General features: G+C 45.9%; 1 protein-coding gene across 3 annotated transcripts in view; it reads right to left on the reverse strand.

Annotated features, from left to right (window-relative positions):
• LOC132541356 (T-lymphocyte surface antigen Ly-9-like) overlaps positions 1 to 18,742 on the reverse strand; it is a 57,431-nt gene that overhangs the window by 10,508 nt on the left and 28,181 nt on the right. For 2 of the 3 annotated variants that reach the window (XM_060201669.1, XM_060201670.1), the window contains exons 2-3: positions 2,923 to 3,315; positions 1,238 to 1,534 (exon numbers count right to left, since the gene is read on the reverse strand). The exons of the other annotated variant lie outside the window; for it this stretch is intronic. In XM_060201669.1, the coding sequence (XP_060057652.1) occupies positions 1,238 to 1,534; positions 2,923 to 3,315 (690 nt within the window). The remainder of the gene's footprint in view (positions 1 to 1,237; positions 1,535 to 2,922; positions 3,316 to 18,742) is intronic. 3 annotated transcript variants of the gene reach the window in all.

An 18,742-nucleotide genomic window follows, 5' to 3' on the forward strand; every position in this document is an offset into this window, starting at 1 on the left:
CTCAGGGGGATGCAGAGCTCTGGAAGACAGGATGCAGCCCCTTCTAGAAAAATGTGCCACCTCCTCAGTAGGGCCATGTGAACACATGGTATGGTGCCAGGAGAAGAGTTACCCTGAGCAGGCCTGTCTGAGGGATCCAGGAATGGAGGAGAGAAGGGGATGAAGGAAGGGGAGGGGAAGCATGATTCAGGGCAGACATGTCCAGGGCCCTAGGAGCAGGAGCTGCACAGATGAACCCAAAGCAGCTGGTGGGGCATGTGAGGGAGGCCATCTGGAGGTGGGGGCTCTGAAGGGCAGGAGAGGGAAGGGTGGGAGGATCCAGGCAGGTGTGTAGCAGGAGTTCCTTCAGGAGGGTCTGGGGTCCTAATGAGTGTGGGCTGATCTGCAGCAATAGGGCAAGGGGAAAAGATAGCAGGGTTGTGGAGTGACATTGACAGGTAGGCTCCCAGGAGCTCTACAGGATGGCAAGAGGGTGAGGGGAGCCAGACCCTCAGGCTCTAAGGGAACACCGACTGGGAAGGACTCAGGAAGCTGTCCTTGATAAGGACTCAGGTCGCAAGTCACAAGCAGTGGTGCCCTCAGTGTGCAGTGACAGAGGACAGTCCATGCACAGCTCTGCTACTCAGTGAAGGCTGGAGACAGACCCTCACAGAGACTCCTGAGAGGCAAGGACACTTGCAGGGCTGCACAGAGGGAGCCCAGAGTCCCCTGATTCCTGGATGAGCAAACACAGCTGCAGAGCCATAAGGGCCTCTTAACTGGGGCCTGTGATAAGGTCATTGAGTCAGGCCTGCCTGAGGGTCCTCCAGGAGGAGGGAGTCAGAAGAGGGCAGGGGGTGGGGTGGGGGGAGTGTAAGGATCAGGGCAACTGCCAGAGGCTTGGAGCCCACAGCAGCAGGCTCCTCCAGGAAATAAGCCAGCAGGTCAAAGGAGATCAGGGAGAGAGAGCCTGAGGGAGAGGTGTGAGCCCTGACTCCTGCAGGAGCCACTCAGTGCAGACCTGAGAGGAGGGAGCATGGACTCAGCCCCCTGCTTCTCCTGACCACTGGCTCTCAGGAAGAGAGGGAGGGGGAGGGTCAGGAATGGGCTGAAATGTGCCAGAGGGGGCTGTGTGCACTGCAGGAGAACCTGGTGAAGGGAGGGAGTGCTAATGACCATAGAGGGAGAAACACCCAGAACCTGCAGACCCAGCGCCCTGGAGCTCCCGAGCACTGTCTTCTGGGTGGTTTTTACTCACCAAGTGAACACACCTGCCCAAGGTCCTTGGTGGCCATTTTCTGGTCCACAGGGTTGCTGACCACACAGGTGACACTGGCATTGGGATGGCTCTGGGGAAGGCTCACAGGCAGGGTCCAGGAGTGAGGGGCTGGCCCAGATGCCCCTCCTGGGTTCAGCTCCCTGGGGAGGCCCTTGCTCTCCCAGGTGACATTCAGGTCCCCCGTGGTCCCCTTGACCCTGCACAGCAGGGTGACATTGCACCAGTCTGTTGTAATGGATGGGGATACAACCAGGATCTGAGGAGGCATCAATGGCTCTGGGGAGGAGGGACAGAGAGGAGCCCCATGAGCAGAGCACCTACAGTGTGTTTCTCCTCTGTCACCTTGCTGGAGCCCTGGCTCCTCCCTCTGAGGATGGTGAGCGCATTTGTCAGATACAATGTCATTTACCAGGTGTTAAGTGTACAACCCTGAAAACAAGTAGAGTCACTAAGTAAGTTCTGTGTTACTCATCAGGCTGGGAAACATAATAAACTCCAGTCTGAGAACTCAGCTGGCCCCACACACCAGCCTATCACTCTAAGAACTGAGTCTCTCTAGGAGAGGTGGGTCTGAGGAGAAGCAGGTGCCTGGTCCAACACACCGGGTTTTCCTCTCAGATGAGTCCTCAGCTACACATCCCAGGATGGAGGACACCTCTGAGAGACCAGAGAGAGAGCCCCAAGCTCTCAAGCAGAGACATCTGGAGAGACGCAGTGCTAGTGGGGAGGAGTGACCACTCGGTGTGTGATGAGGACATTGTGCTGAGCTTCACCCACATCTGGAGGAGCTGTGACCAACAACGAGCTGGTCTCAAAAGTTACACTAGATTCTAACGCTAAAAAGGCCATTTTCTGCAGAGGCGTCTCTCTGTGCAGAGAGGAGTTTAGGCAAAGGCAGTGCTGGCCAGATGAATGTCTCAATAGTGCTGCAGTCACAGATTCTCCTGCGATGATGGAGCCTCTCAGAGCTGCATTGATGGGGTCTTTCCAGTGTTTCTGCCCCAGAGGGTGCTGAGTGAGGTGAGGAGATGGAACTGGCAGGGAGCTTTGGTGTAGGTTTCCAAACCATGCTGATGGCCTCACTCTAGTCTTCAGAACCTGAGGTGCTTTACAGTACATGGTGGGGTGACTAAGGCTTAAGTTAGAATAATTATTCCTAAAATACTGACCTTAAAATAGAGGGGTCTTTGCCAATTTCTGGGTGAATCCAATGTGGTCACTGTGTCCTTTAATGTGGAAAGATGCTGAAGAATTCAGAGAGATATAATGAGAGGACCTGACCCACAGTTGCCAGCTTTGCAGGTGGAGGGGACAGAACAAGAAGGTCACAAAGGAGGCAAATGGATTCTCCCCAGTACCTACCAGACCCTCTGCCAGCACCTTGACTTTGACCTCAGGACACACTTGAATGACTTGTGACCTCCTGGGATATGTGAGAGTTCACTTAGTGGCTTCAACCCACTCAGTTTGCAGTGTTTTGTTATAGAACCTAAAGAAAACTGACTCACACAGGAAGTGAACTTAGATCTATGAAGAAAAAAAAATCCAAGCTCATGGTGGGGATATCATCTGAAAACAGGAGTGTGTGAAAATCCTGCCAAATGGGGCTCATGTGACACTGCTAGGGAAGTGAAGGAGGGAAGTTAGAGGATGGAGCCACATACCATAGACAGTGAGGAGGAAAACCTGGTCAAATGTAGTTCCACCGGATAGCAGGACTTGAGCCCGGTACTGCCCACTGTCCTCCCGGGTCAGCCTCTCAATCCTCAGGGATGTGATAGTGGGCACATGGACCCTCTGCCTGTACTTGTCCTGGAGGCTGAACCAGGTGGGAGCATCCTCTGCCCCAGGTTGAATTCGCAGCAGGAGGCTGTAGCTTGAATGAGCCCTGAACAACCACGAAATCTCCTTCAGCTGGGCTTCTTGTTCCAGGACTACTTGAAACCACACAGACCCTTCTTGAATCCCCGTCAGAGGAGTGTAAGGAATCCACATTTTAGAATCCTTCAGTCCAGCACCAGGCACTCCAGAACTCTTGGCTCCAGTGCTGCAGGTACCTAGGACATCAGGAACAGGAGGCATGAGTGTTTTCATGGAGAATACGTGAGAGAGCCATAAACCCAGCTTTCTAGCAAACCCATCCTATATTCTCTCTAGACTCATGAAGACAGTCTAGTGCAATGAATTTGAAGGCATTCTGAGTTCAGGTATAGTAGCTGTGACCTAGAACTGGTTAGTTAATCTTGCTCACCTGCTGTTCCTTACCTGCTTCAAAATGGTTTCAGGTAAGTGAGCCCATGGACCCAAAATTCAAGATGGTTTTAGACTCACACTAAAGTCTAGTGGAAACTATACCTCACATTGTGTGATTTCATTGTCTCAACTCGCTTTTTCATTCAGGTAGAGTGGCAGAAAGAGGCAGAGAGAGGGAGGGACACCACAGCAACAGAGCTTTCTCCACTGCCATAGCACCTCCCATCTGTGCCGGGTCATCAACCTGTGTCCTGTGCTTGACAGTGCCGCTGGTCTACCCAGTGACACCCAGGGAGCTATGTCTCTGACTTCTCGAGGGAGAGCTACTTCTAAGTGGCTGCAAAGACCGCTCCCTCCTCCAGCTCACACTCTAGTATGGTCCTCTCTGCTGGGTGGCCTGCACCTGCGACTTGCTTCTAAGGACAAAATAGAGCAAAGGTGAGAGGTGTCACCTAGTGACACAGATCAACAAAACTGTCGTCTCTCTCTCTCTCTGTCTCTCTATCTCTTTCTTCTCCCCCTCTCTCTTGTGTCCTGTGATGAAGCTGTCTGCTATGTAGTTAACTGCTGTGGGAGACATGGCAGGAAAATGACAGAAGCCATGGAGAGACAGTGCTTTTAGCCCATCGTTCATAGATTCACACCCTTCAGCCAGAGCACACACAAGTGTGGAAGTAGAATCATCCAGTGGACCCTGGAGCTGCTGGCAGCCACAGAAAAACCTTAATATTAGCCTGAACCAGAGGATTCAGTAGGTGGTGACTCATGTTCTGACACAGAGTTACTTGGGGATTGTGCATAGCACTGTTTGTAAGGCACTGAGTTTGGAGCAACAGGTCCCACTACAGCAAGAACTAGTACAATATGAAGGCTGCTACCCTCTATATCCAAACCAGCTGGTAGTCAGGATGGAGAGGCTGTGCTGCTGTAACACATGACACAACCCTTCAGGTGAGAACCAGGAGAGGGCAGTATTCTTTTTGTTTCTTGTCATTGCATGTATGCTAATTTTCTTTTTTATTGGTGACTTAATATTGATTTACAAAACTGTAAGATAGCAGGGGTATAATTCTACACCATTCCCACACCAGAGCTCTGTATCCCTAATCCCTCCATTGGAAACTGCAGTAGTTCTCCCCAACGTCACAGATATGGGCTGATTATATATATAGTTGTTGTTCTCTTTTCCCCCTATGGTCCAGCCTTTTTTCCTTTCTAAGTCACATCTACTACTTCTAAGTGTCCTTCCTTTTATCTGTTTATTTTTACCTCTTCTTCTCTCTGTGTGTCTTGATGGAACTGGGAGTTCATAGCCTTTAGTCATCTTCCCTTAACACTTAGCCCTGTAGGAGTATGAACCAAAACTCTTTATGGGGTGCAGATGATGGAAGGTCTGGATTTTGTAATTGCTTCTCTGTTGGACATGGGCATTGACAGGTAGATCCATACTCCAAGCCTGTTTCTATCTTTCCCTAGTGGAGTAGGGCTCTGGAGAGGTGGGGTTATGGGACACATTGATGAGGTCATCTGTGAGAGGGCATTTTTCATGGCTCATGTCCACAGGGAGGAGATAAAAAAGTTAGAAGCACTTGCTATACTGGTGAGGATGTTGAGAAAAGTAACTCTGGTACACTGTTGGTGCAATTCTGTTCCATTGGTCTGTGTATCTGTTTTTGTTCCAGTACCAGGCTGTTTTGATGATGATGGCCTTATAATATAGTTTGAGATCTGGGAGTGTGATGCCCTAACAGTCAACTGGCATATTAAACCACTCCAGGTTGGCTGCACACAGCCTCTTCCCCTTCCTAAACCAAGCAAAACCAAACAGTTACAAGAAGCAACTATCAAGCACACTCAAAAGGTACATGGAAGAAATGCAGGTAATCTAACCCCAGCAAGACTAAGGCCCTGATTGGTCAGGTATTCTGTTACTCAGATAGAGCTCCAGCCCCCTTCAGAAAGAATAAAAAAGCTTTTGCTTGGGAAGATATTCCCTCTCCTTTGGATAACACCTCATGCTGAGCCAGGAATCTTGATAAGGGAATTAGCTCTACAGGAAGCCTACCAGGAGTGGCTGGTGTGGTGGTTGGTCTTGAGCCAGGGAGAGTGCAGAAAGAAATAGCAAAGCCAAAACCCCCCAGCGGAATCCTGTTTCCTTTGTCCTTTTTGGTCTCTGTTTGCCAGCCCATGGGTGGATTATAAGGCTCTTCCTTGGTTCCACTCTGACCCTTCCTTATAATCCTCCTCCACTACTGTCCAAGAAATCCTACCCTCACCCAAGATTCCCAGGTTGAAAGCAGCTCAATGTTTTGAGTTTTTAAAACTGAGGAAATTTCTTTTTTCTAAGGGAATATTAACTTTTAGAAATGATTTGCTTATTTTACACATACACACAAGAAAAGAGAGATAGAGATAGAGATAGAGAGATAGAGATAGAGAGAGAGAGAGGGAGAGGGAGAGAGAGGGAGAGGGAGAGAGAGAGATATGAAGAGAGATCAGAGCACTGCTCAATTCTGGCTTATGGAGATTGAAACTGGGACTTTGGGACCTTGGGACCTCTGGCACACTAATGCTGTGCTCGAAAAACATTTAAGTATTCCCTCTAGCCCAACAAGAAGTAAATGTCTTATTAATGACATCTAGGTGGTATTTGTACTATCTTTGTTATACAGTAGATTCCATCCATTGACTATACTTTTGAGTTGTCTGGTGTGCAAGTACATGTTTTTCCTTTTGCGGTCTACTGGGCTCTGCCTGTAAATTTGCTACTAAAAATTCATTAAAATGTAACAGAGAGGTGTTTGACTACTTAAGAACAATCCTTGGAGGGGACACTGGATGATGGATGGCTCAACCAGTAGATCTCAAATGTCATCAGGTTTGACATCCCAGATTAAAGTCCCTGTATGGGGGAAATTTCACAAATGGTGAAACAGTGCTGTAAGTATATCTCTTCCTGTCTCTCTCTCCCTTTCTCAAAAACAGAAGAAAAAAATTATAAGAGAAAAAAGAGCCAGTGGTGATAGTGGAGTTGTGCAGGTACTGAGCCGAAGTTATTACCCTGGTGGCAAGACAAACAAGAAATTTATGGGGTTTTCGCACTTACAATCGCAAGACACTACACAGGTGTGAACTGTCCTCATGCTGATGACTCTCCTCACTAGAAAAATTAGATCAGAATCAGATCTTCTAGGTCCCAGGGCTGCCCCTCCTCTCATCTGCGGCTTCTCTCAGGGGCTTCTCCTGGGCTGGGAATGGGCTTTGGGAGTCAGGCACTCTAGCACCTTACCTGGCTGTACTCAGTCAACTACAGCCAGGACATCTTGTTTATCAACCCCTGAGATGAAAGTCAGTGCATTGCTGGGTCCACACAGCTGCTCTGCTCAGCCACTGCCACCCTAATGCCACCCATAACCCGGATACATGTGGGGATACTGGGAACAGGTGGAGGGAGAGCAGCTGCTGCTACCTGGATGAGCAGAGAATTTCATGCCATCTGTCCTATCTGTGTGAGCATTCCTGTTTCTTTTGCAGGTCGATTAGTAAATGTAAATGCAAAGGCAAATGCAAATGCAGAATTATTTGTGATGGTGCTGTTATCCCTGAAGAACAAGAAATACTACAAGAGGACCAGATGCAGGATACATCCCAGGATCCATAATACGACATGGCAGAACCTACAAAATCTGGCTTACAGAGACCTCTCTCCTACTCTTTCCCTGAATGTCTTATGTTACAACTGGCCAGTTGTGTTTTGTGAGTGAGTGTGTTGAATGACAAAAAAAAAAAATTTTTTTTTGCATGACCCATCTGCTCACAGTACTCTAAAGGTAATTGGCTTTATATAAAAATGCTGGATGCAGCCAAAGTTTCTGGAGACGTCCAGAAACATTCCAAAATTTTTGTTTTTCTCCCTCTTTTGATTTTTATATATAGTTTTGGTATATATGTAAGTGTTTAGTCTTAAACTGTGTGACTAATGACAGATATAAATTTTTTTTTAAAACGATATGTTTTTATAACAAAAGTTCTTTTTCCTCCAGTGTGTTATAACTAAATGTTTATGGGTATGTCTAAGTTTGGTAACACTAACTTAACGGTCAAAAGTGTGACCCTACAGCTACATTATTACCAGACAAGGTAAAAATTAATTTGCTAAGGTAACTAACTATTTAAGGTAAAAGTCTAAATGTTTAACGTGACTATACATTCCCAAAACTAAAATATAAATTCTCTATACAGGACACCTTTGGAGGGCTCACAAAAATGCCCTGCAAACTATCTTGTGGAAATTAATCCACAACAGATCTGGCATCAATCTGGCACTGTAAATGTTAAAATCATTGTCACGAAAATGCGTTAACTCTCTAAGCAATTTGAGTCTGTTTAAAATATATATTTTAACTAAAATTGGTCTCAAGATCCTGCTATAGAGACTGCTACAGGAGGTCACATTAGATGACCTTTAAATAAAATCATAAAGATATTTAAACCAATTATAATCATCGAGGTATCAACTATAATAAACCTCTAACTTGTTACAAGTTCAAATTAACCACGAGAAGCAGATTGTGTTTCTTTCAAAGGAATCCCGGAAAAACCATCTGAACCCCTGCACACCCTGATGTCACCCACTAGATGGCACGACTACAGTGACACCCCCCCAAAAACCCTCGATGTCACTTAACGCGATCTGAAGAACCTGATACAGAGACTCCAAGGACGGAACTTTCTTAATGCCTGCTTGCTGTCCCTGCTTCTGATTTGCCTGTCACGTGTTGGCGGTTCCAGCTGGCTATCTACAGAAAAGCAGAATTCCAGCAGCTGACCTCCCTCATTCAGCGTCTCATTCCCTGCCAATTCTTCCCCTAGCCATCTACTTTGGACTGAGACTTGTGTCGGACTTGCTGGCATACCCTATAGACATTTTACACAATTTTATTTCCCTTCACGCTGCTGGTTTTTTATAGACTGATCCTGAGTAGTTCATAGACTTTACAGACTGTTGAGGACTATACAATGCCAAATAGCCCCTATGTTTGGTGGGTCATGCCTTCCCACCTCCCCCTCATTATGTACTCTTGCCCCTTCCCCCCCAAGCAGGGAACGCTCCTTTACACACCAACCCTTCCCTTCCCTTCACACTGGCTTTTACTATTCCCCTACTTGTCCTTTCCTATTTTGTTATAGCATTCAGGTTTATGCCCAAAAGGTTTCTGCTCCACAATAGTCTTTTACAGATTTTGAACCATCTTATGCTATGACTAGATAGAAAGATAGAAAAGATGTAGAGATATTGTGAAGAGATGGTTGAGCAGGCTGCGCTTAAACCTATGAGTCCCTCCAGGTAAGTCTCTCTCTCTAAAGAGGGGTTGAGCACAGGGGGACACATAAATCTCACAAGGTTGGCAGCCATGTAAATATGACATGTCTATTTGCAAATTCATAAAGAGATAACAATTCTATCTTAAATGTGCACCACCTGCTGGCTTTCCACACAGAATCATGACCATGAAAGACTCTGTGACTTCTTTTGAACTCGTTACAATATCTTGTTTGTTTCCTTGACTTTCTATCTCCCTCTTCTCTGTAGTCAAACCAGATGCCCCCACTTCCTGTAAGGAGGGAAGAGGGGGAGAGGAAACTCAGCCCTCTGACCCCAGAAGCTGGACCTGAGCACCTGCAGTGGGGAAGAGGGAAGACACACACACACACAGAGAAGACCACAGAACTCTCTGATTTACTGCAGACAGGAATCTTCAAATTCAAAAAGCCAAGGGAGGGTGCAGGAGTAGATAAGAGCGAGTCAAATAAATGCATCTAATCAAAATAAAACCCCGACACTCAAAACCAAGGTAGACATTTGCCCCTTTTCCCTCTCTCTTCTCTTCTCTTCACTTCTCTTCTCTTCTCTTCTCTTCTCTTCTCTCCTCTTCTCTTCATTAAATAGAACTGAGGAGGAAAAAACCTAAATTTTATTACTGACACACAGTCCCAGAGGGGATCCCTTTCTGATGCCCTGTTCCAGTGGACATCCTGCTGGCAAAAGTCCTCTGACCCCAAACATTGTGCCAGGATAGCCTGAGGGTACTTCTTCCCGAGCTAGTGCTCTCTGGGTTGGAGAGAACTCAACTGGAGCTGATCTAGGCTGCTGCGTGGGAGAGGGATCAGGAACTTGTGCCGCACTAACTTCGCAGGAGATACACTCTGGAAATCTCAGAGCCAGGAAGCAATTTCCAAGTGTCTTTAATCAGAAGAGCAGCTGTTTTTATACTCTCCAAGTAGGGTGGAAACAGGATGTGATATAGAGAGGGTGGAGCGAAAAGTGACTGGTGGAAGATCAGGGTGTGACAAGGAGAGGATCAGGGTGTGACAAGGAGAGGGGGTGGAGCAGGTGAGAATTCTACCACTAAACCACCAATGCCCTGGAGGGAGTGTGGTGCTTTATGTAAATGTAAAGTGATTTATGTAAATAGACCAAAGCTTTGAATGGGATTAAATCTATCCCTATATAGGCATATGGTTAAGCAGAAGCCAGGGGGAGCTGGCATACTATCCAACATCTCCCCCTTTCTTTTTAACTATTTGCCATAGTATCAGGAGTGTGGGGCACTTTGTGAGGCAGGGAGACTGATAAGAGGCACACCTTTTTGGGGTTCTACTTTCCCTCCTTGCTCAACCTCTCCGTGGAGAGAGAGACTAACAGGATTGACACACCCCTCAGGCTCAAGCCCTTCCAAGCTCAACCATATCCTCACAATTCCCCAACATCTCCCTCTTACTTAATGGCCATATATAACTGGGTCAATGTCTGTAAAAGGCTTCATCTCAGTCAGGGGAATAGCAGTGTAGGGGTGAACAGAAACCTGTTTGGAAGAAAGCAGAATGATAGCATGTAAGTGTTTTCAAAAAGAACTAGCACAAGACAGGGAGGGATAAGTAAGAGTAGCAAGAGACAGAGTGAGCCTGATGGGTGGAGGAGTGGGGGCCTGATAAGCTGAGGGGCTAGAGGGGTGATCTGGCATTGCAAAATCCCGAGTCAGCTGGCGGTAAGTTCTATGAACTGCTACAGTCATTCTTCAAGAAGTCCAGCAGTATAAAGGGAGTGTCCAGCAAGTTCTATAGAAGCATCAGTCTAATGTCAATGGCCAGGAAATAAATGCCACACGTCTATCTTGATGGAGGAGGACAGCCACTGGAACTTTTCTTCTCTGTAGAGAGTGACCTGGAACTGCCAAAACATGATGGGCAAAACAGAAGCAGGAAGAGCAGACACCGATGGTTGAGAGAAAGGCAGTAGGAACGTCTTGTCCTTTGGAGTCTGTGAATCAGGTTCTCCAGATCGTGTCAGGTCACATCATGGGTTTCGGGGGATGGCTGTAATTGTGGGTGTAGTGAGAGGTCAGGGTTCCAAGATGGATTTCTGGGGATTCTATATGAGTAGATGCTTCTTTATGCGAAGGCTTGTCATAGCTGTAGTCAATTACTTATGAAAAAACTTTGTAACAAATTAGAAGTTTACTACAATTGATAACTCAATGATTATAATTGGTTTAGGTATCTTTATAATTTCGTGTAAAGGCCATCTTATGTGACCTCATGTAGCAGTCTCTATATAGCAAAATTTTCATACCGAATTTAAGTCACATATATTGATTCTTAACTATTTTTACATTGGGTTTTTAAGCAAACTCAGGTTACTAGAGTTAACACATTTTAGTGACAATTTTTTTTTGTACATTTACAATATCAGATTGATGCCAAATTTGTTGTGGATTAATTTCCACAAGATAGTTTATAGGACAATTTTGGGGGCCCTCCAAAAATGTCCTGTATAGAGGATTTGTATTTTAACTTAGGAGATGATGAATTGTCACATTGAATATTTAGAGTTTTACCTTAAACACTCAGTTACTTTAATGAATTGATTTTACCTCTTCTCGTAAGAATGTAGCTTCGAAGTTACAATTTAACCGTTAAGTTAATGTTTACCAAACTTGAAACACGCATATTAAACGTATAGTTTATAACACACAGGAGGAGAAAAACTTGTAAATAAGACATATCATTTCAAATGCGAATTTAGATCTACTGTCAATAGTTGAACCATCTTTACTCACACAGTTTAAGACTAAACATTTCATATTTATATCAAGACTTAAAAAAGAAATCAAAAAGGGGAATGAACAATTTTTGGACTGTTTCTGGACGTCTCCAGAAACCATGGCTGCGTCCAGCTGTTTTATATAAAGTCAGTTAACTTTCAGAGTACTCTGAGCACAGTGGGTCGTACAAAAATTTTGGTCACTCAACTCACTCAATTTTTTTTTTCACTCACTCACTCACAAAACACAACTGGCCAGTCATAGCATAAGACATTCGGGGGGGGGGGGAGAGTTCTGTGAATCAGATTTTTTTTGATTCTGCCATGCTGTATTATGGATCCTGGGGTGCATCCTGCAGCCAGTCCTCTTGCAGCCAGTCTTCTTGCAGTGTTTCTTGTTCTTCAGGGATATCAGCGCCATCATGTGGGTATTGCCGGACATGGCGGGCAGGAACCCAAACAGGCTTGGAGTAATTTTGTGGAAAAATACATGCGAAACCCCTCCCCATAGTCAACAGGGGGTCAGGTCCTTTCCAAATTTTATCAAGTGGGTCTTTCCACTTGACTTTAATAGCTGGGAGGGTGGGTGGTGTTTGCCAATGAAGAATAATAGGAGGTTGGTTTTAGTTTTTGTAAATATTAAAGAGATTTAATGTAGTTAAGGCTTTTGCCAGCTGGATATTGGGGGTTACATTTCCCATTTTTCTTTATTTAATTGAGCCTTAAGAGTTTGATGGGCCCTCTCAACAATGCCTTGTCCCTGTGGATTATACGGAATGCCTGTAGTATGAGTAATGTTCCAGAGGGAACAAAAATCTTTAAATTGTTTGCTGGTAAAAGCAGGTCCATTATCCGTTTTAAGTTGAAGAGGTAAGCCCATTACAGCAAAACAGGAGAGCATATGGCTTATAAGCTTTTTTGAGTTTTCTCCAGTCTGAGCTGTAGCCCACATAAACTTAGAGAAGGTATCAATTGAGACGAACACATATTTTTGTTTGCCAAAGTTGGGTATGTGGGTAACATCAATTTGCCAAAGAGCATTGGCTTTTAAACCTCGAGGATTAACCCCCAGAGTCTGAATAGCAGGTGTTTTGATTAGACCTGCACAGGAGGAACATGTAGCAAGAATACATTTTAACTGTGGGAGAGGAATATCAGGAAATCGAGCTCGAAGACCTTTAAGATTAAAATGGGTTAGGGAATGAAAGTCAGCAGGATTAGAGAAAGAGGCTAGGAGAATTCCTGTGGAGGCAAGGTGGTCGGCTGCAGCATTCCCCTTGGACAGGGGACCAGGAAGAGGGCTGTGGGAATGTAGGTGCTGAACATACAGTGGTTGGGTTCGAGAACAGAGCATAGAGGCAATTTGAATTAAAAGAGGAGAAAGTGGGTTGTCACCAATTCTTACATAAGATCAAGCAAGCCATGGGAGTAAGTTAATCATATACACACTGTCAGAAAAAAGGTTGAAGGATTCTGGTACAATTTTTAATGCAAGGAAAACAGCATAAAGTTCTTTGTACTGAGGGGAATTATCAGGAAGCTCAGTAAAGAGAGGTTTGGGGTATTGCTGGTCTGGATAATATATAAGGGCAGCAGCTCCCTTTTTTCCACCATCAGTGAACACTGTAGGAGCAGAGGGGATGGGATCTCGAGAGAAAAGTTTAGGTACTAGTAGAGGCAACAGAGGTAAAGAAGCTATCAAATTATTAGAGGGAAAATGATTATCTAATTGTCCTGGAAAACCCATTAAACTTATGGCAAAATGAGAATGGTGGCATATGAGCCATTCTGTATCAGTGAGAGAAAAGGGAAGAATGATTAAATCTGGTTCCCTTCCTAAGACCTGAACCGATTTGTTTCTTCCTTGGCGAACCATAAATGCTAAGGCATCAATCTCGGTAAGGAGTCTTGGAGCTCCGCCTACTGGCATATGAAGCCATTTGAGAACGCCATGTTTCTGCCACAATGCCCCCACTACCGTGGGGGTGGGGTTAAAGATTAGAAGATTTACTGGAGAGGAGGGGGAGAACCGAACGAGGTGCATGTCCTGGAGAGCCTGGTTAACTTTTTTCAGTGCCAAGGAGGCTTCGGGGATTAACATATGTTTTGAGGAGGGCTGTTTGTTTCCTTTTAACAGATCGAACAGTGGTTGCAGGCAGCTCGTAGGCAGATAAAGATACTGCCTAAGCCAATTCAAATTTCCAAGAAAACTTTGTAAAGAAGCAAGAGTGAGATTAGAAGGAAAAGTAACACAAGGTTTTAAAGGACGAATCTGCATTAGGGAAATCTCTGAGCCTAAGAAAGATATTGGAGGAATTAGCTGTATTTTCTCAGGAGCTATATTAAGTCCACTTCTCTTTAAGGCAGGGATTAGAAAATCACGTAGGGCGGAGAGATCTGTATCTAATTCTCCCCATATTAACACGTCATCCATATAATGAAAAACCTTAAGGCCCTTATGAATATATGGAAAAAGGGCAGATTTAACAGCCTCTTGACAAATAGTAGGACTATTAGCCATGCCCTGGGGCAGTACCACCCATTCAAATCTATTGGCAGGGTTGGCATTATTAATAGAAGGAACAGAGAAAGCAAAACATTTACAATCTTGTGGGTGTAAGGGAATAGAGAAAAAACAATCCTGTATATCAATAGCTATGATTGGAATTCCTGTGGGAATTGCGGAAGCAAGAGGCAAACCCCTTTGGGGGGAGCCCCAAACCTGCATGGTTTTATTAAAGATAAAAAGAAGATGCACGAAGATCTTGGAGGAGGCGCCATTTTCCTGAGTGCTTTTTAATAACAAAGAGTGGAGTATTCCATGGGCTCCGAGAATGACGAATGTGTCCCAAAGATAACTGCTCTTGGATGAGTTCTTTTAAAATTCCTAGCTTCTCCCTAGGCAAAGACCACTGTTCCACCCAGACAGGCTCATTAGAAAACCAATCTAAGCGGGAGTTCTGTTACGAACAGCGGCAGTTAGTATTGGGGGTGATGGTTGGGTCTAGCAGTCTCACAGGAGTGAGTGTGGTGTCCTGCAGAGGTATCTGAGGATATCACTACATCTAAAGATTCCAGCAAGTCTCTTCCCAATAAATTGGTGCTTATATCAGCTATTAAAGGCTGAAAGCGTCCAGTAGTCCCTTCTGGATCTTCCCACACAAGGGAATCTCGTGTGCGGAATGCCTGAGTAAATCCTCCAACACCATGTAAGCGTGGTCCTGGGAGGAGTTCCCAACTCTGGGGAACCTCTGCTTGTCTTAATATTGTCTTATCTGCTCCCGTGTCAATCAAACACTTAAAAGGAATATTACCAATCTTTACTGTCATAGTTGGGTGACCCCTTTCTAAAACAGGGGTGGTCCATAAAATCTCAGGCTCCGAATTCGAGCTGTTCTCTTGCTCCAGCCGTTTATTTCTATGCTGGAAGTTCCCACATACTGCGGGTTCCTCCTTCTGCTCACCCTCTGTTATTGTTACTTGGCGTGGTGGGTGTAGCGACGGATTGGGTCCCAAGCTGGGCTTCTGTTTGTGGAAGAAGGGCACAGCACCAAGCAGGCAACCTGCTTCCTTCGCTCTTGGGGGCGGGGTTAAGGGAAGCCCCACACCTAGTTTAAATCCCTGTTTACATTTGGCAGAGGCATGCCGTTCCTATGGAACCTTGACCAACAATCTCTCCTCCAGTGAAATCCTTTCTGGCATCTGGGACAAGGCATTCGTGGTCTCTGATTCCCTGTCTGGAGGTGGGGTTGCCCTGACTGGAGGTGGGGTTGCCATGACTGGAGGTGGGGTCGCGGTCTATTTTCTGGACATTGATTACGCCAATGCCCTTGGCGACTGCACTGAAAGCAAGCCCCTTTTTGCTTATGTAAGGTAGCTGCATAGGCCTGTAACATAGGTCCTTGAAAAGAGCTTGATCTGAGATCCTGTGTAGCTATAATCCAAGTATCTGGGTGTTCATTTTTAAGAGTGATACAGGCCTGTCAAAAATGCGGAAGCATTCCATCCCAGACTATGGATCGCAGGAGGAGAAAACGAGTGTCAGGATTATAAATCTTCCTTTCCAAACTCGACTGGACCCTGGCAATGAATTTAGCGAGGGATTCATTAGGTTCTTGTTGAAGGGAGAGAATGGGGGCTGATGCCGCTCCCATAGGTGGTGTTAATTGCTCCCATGCTTTTAATGCACACAGGCGTACCTGATCAAAATACCCCGGTGGAAACTTGGCTTCTGCCTGTTGAATCCCTGTTTCTAATTGACCTGTTCCAAACAATGTATCAAAATTCCCCTCTGGCTGATTTTGAATATTTTTCCGCGATTGTTGTAAACATTTGTCGCGAAAGAATGCCTCCCATTGCAGGAAGAGGGGGCCTGGGAGTGTAGCGCAAGTTACATCCCTCCAATCTTGGGGGGTATTAAGGTTCTGAAGCAGGCCTTGTAAAATGGACCTGGTCCATGGGGCATGAAAAAAGTCATCCTTGATAGCCTGGCGTAGTTCCTTCAGGTCTGTGGCAGAATATGGATACCAGGCCTGAGGTTTTTGTCTATTGGGGGCAACATTGACCGGAAATGTGTGGACTTGCTCTGATAAGTGTGTAGTGGTAGGAGGAGTCACCGAAGTGGAAGCTTCTGGACAAGCGGCTGAAGAAGTGGTTTTGGAGGCTACAGGAGAATTCGGACATGTGTCTGTCAAAACAGGGGTGAGCGAAGAAGCAGCCTTGGAGGCAGCAGGAGGTTCTGGACACGTGTCTGCCAAAATGGGGGTGACTGAAGAAGTGGCTGTGGAGTCCAAAGGAGAATTTGGACACGTGTCTGCCAAAATAGGGGCCTCAGGGCAAGATGCCAAAATAGGGGCCTCAGGGCAAGATGCAGAGGAATTAGGGTGGGTCAAGATCACGACAGGCCTTTGCTTCTTCTTGTTTTTAAGGTGCTGGTTAAGTTCTATGATTACTTCCTTTATCTCTTGGACATCAGCCTCTAGGTCCTTAAGCCTTTTGAGAGGTTGCCCTATATATCCCTTAAAAGCTGCTATGATGATCAACAGGATATAAGGTGCAGCCCCGAGAAAAATGTCCCAGATATATAAAAATTGTATACTGGAAAAAGAATGCAGAATTTGGAAAAGATTTTCCATGGTGGAGAGATCTCAGGAAAACAATAAGAAAGAAAAAAAGTCACAGTGCCTTAACACAATATTGCAGATACCCAAAAGGTGTGCACTTATCCAGGATGTCTTCTTGTAAATCTGCTGCTTATGTGTCCCTGTTCCAGGAGCCAGATGCCGGGATAGCCTGAGGGTACTTCTTCCCGGATAGTGCTCTCTGGGATGGAGAGAACTCAACTGGAGCTGATCTAGGCTGCTGCGTGGGAGAGGGATCAGGAACTTGTGCCGCACTAACTTCGCAGGAGATACACTCTGGAAATCTTGGAGCCAGGAAGCAATTTCCAAGTGTCTTTAATCAGAAGAGCAGCTGTTTTTATACTCTCCAAGTAGGGTGGAAACAGGATGTGATATAGAGAGGGTGGAGCGAAAAGTGACTGGTGGAAGATCAGGGTGTGACAAGGAGAGGATCAGGGTGTGACAAGGAGAGGGGGTGGAGCAGGTGAGAATTCTACCACTAAACCACCAATGCCCTGGAGGGAGTGTGGTGCTTTATGTAAATGTAAAGTGATTTATGTAAATAGACCAAAGCTTTGAATGGGATTAAATCTATCCCTATATAGGCATATGGTTAAGCAGAAGCCAGGGGGAGCTGGCATAGTATCCAACAACATTGGAAGGCTCACTGAAAGGTCCTACAATGGCTGGGAAATTATAAGAGAACTGTAGCAATAAATATCTGAAATGGTCTACTGGAAACCAAAATTCTTCTCATTTTCTCCTGAACTCTTGAGCCATTTCACCACACACACACACACCCTGTGACCTTTGTGATAACTTTGCTTCTCTCCCTTTTCTCACACCCACTCTCTCTACTCCTCTCCCTGCTATATGCTCCCCAAGTTCCTCACTCCAGAACCCCATTTTATGGTCTACCTTCTTCCAGGTTTTCTATAAAGTCTTAAACTCGAGCTACTGTTAAATGCAGACATTGCTGTGTCCTTTTAGCATTAGTATTCTGTTGTGTGCAGTGTCTTCCTTTGCTCCTGGAAATCCCCGACCTGAACTCATGGAAAAGGACAAGGCAGCCAGACAAGTGGTGGGTTTACACTAGAGTCTTTATGACTCTGTAACAAGGCACTTGTCAGTCACTCAACCATTCCCAATGGGTGAGCTCCTCCTGTCTCCAGGTTCCCCTAAACCTCTGCTTCAGTCTGGGGTGTTCAGGACCCAAGCAGTGTTTGGCTGGGGAGGGAAGGGCACCCACAGGCATGACATGGGGCATATTCCCAGAGGACTCAAGTAAGGGTAAATATTCTTGACTATTTTTTTTAAATGAAAAACTAACAGTCCAGTGGCATAAAAATTTTTGAATAATTTTCAATTAGACCCTAGATGTCCCCTGGCCCTCTCTCAGAAATGATCTGCTTGGGAGTCGGGCGGTTGCTAGGCTGGTTAAATGCAGGTGAGGCAAAGTGCAAGGACCTGAATAAGGATCCTGGTTCCAGCCCCCCCTCCACACCTGCAGGGGAGTTGCTTCACAAGAGATGAAGCAGGTCTGCAGTTTTCTGTCTTTCTCTCCCACTCTCTGTCTTCCCCTCTTCTCTCCATTTCTCTCTGTCCTATCCAACAATGACAGCAACAAAACTTCAGCAATAAAACAACAAGGGCAACAAAAGGGAATAAATAAATATTAAAAGAAAAAAAAAAGAACTGATCTGCTTGAAGCTGAGCCAGATCCCAGAGGGAGCAAGAACCAGTCTCCATGCCAGGGGAGAAGCCCAGTCCAGCCCAGGTGCTCCCCATCAGCAGGAGATAAGGACACCCCCTCCCCACAACACCTCCAGGTGCCCATGTCCTGCTCTGCTCCCAGAACAGGGTTCCAGCCTGGTCTCTGCCCTTCTGCCTGCTCTCCTGGCTTCCCTGCCCCTGCAGCACAGCTCTCAGCTCCTGCTCTGTCTCCTTAGTGTAGCGCAGGCTGCCCCAGCTCAGGGGTCCCAGCCTGGCCACAGCTAGAAGGCCATC

Source organism: Erinaceus europaeus, chromosome 11 (assembly GCF_950295315.1).
Source record: "Erinaceus europaeus chromosome 11, mEriEur2.1, whole genome shotgun sequence".
Taxonomy (NCBI): Eukaryota; Metazoa; Chordata; class Mammalia; order Eulipotyphla; family Erinaceidae; genus Erinaceus; species Erinaceus europaeus.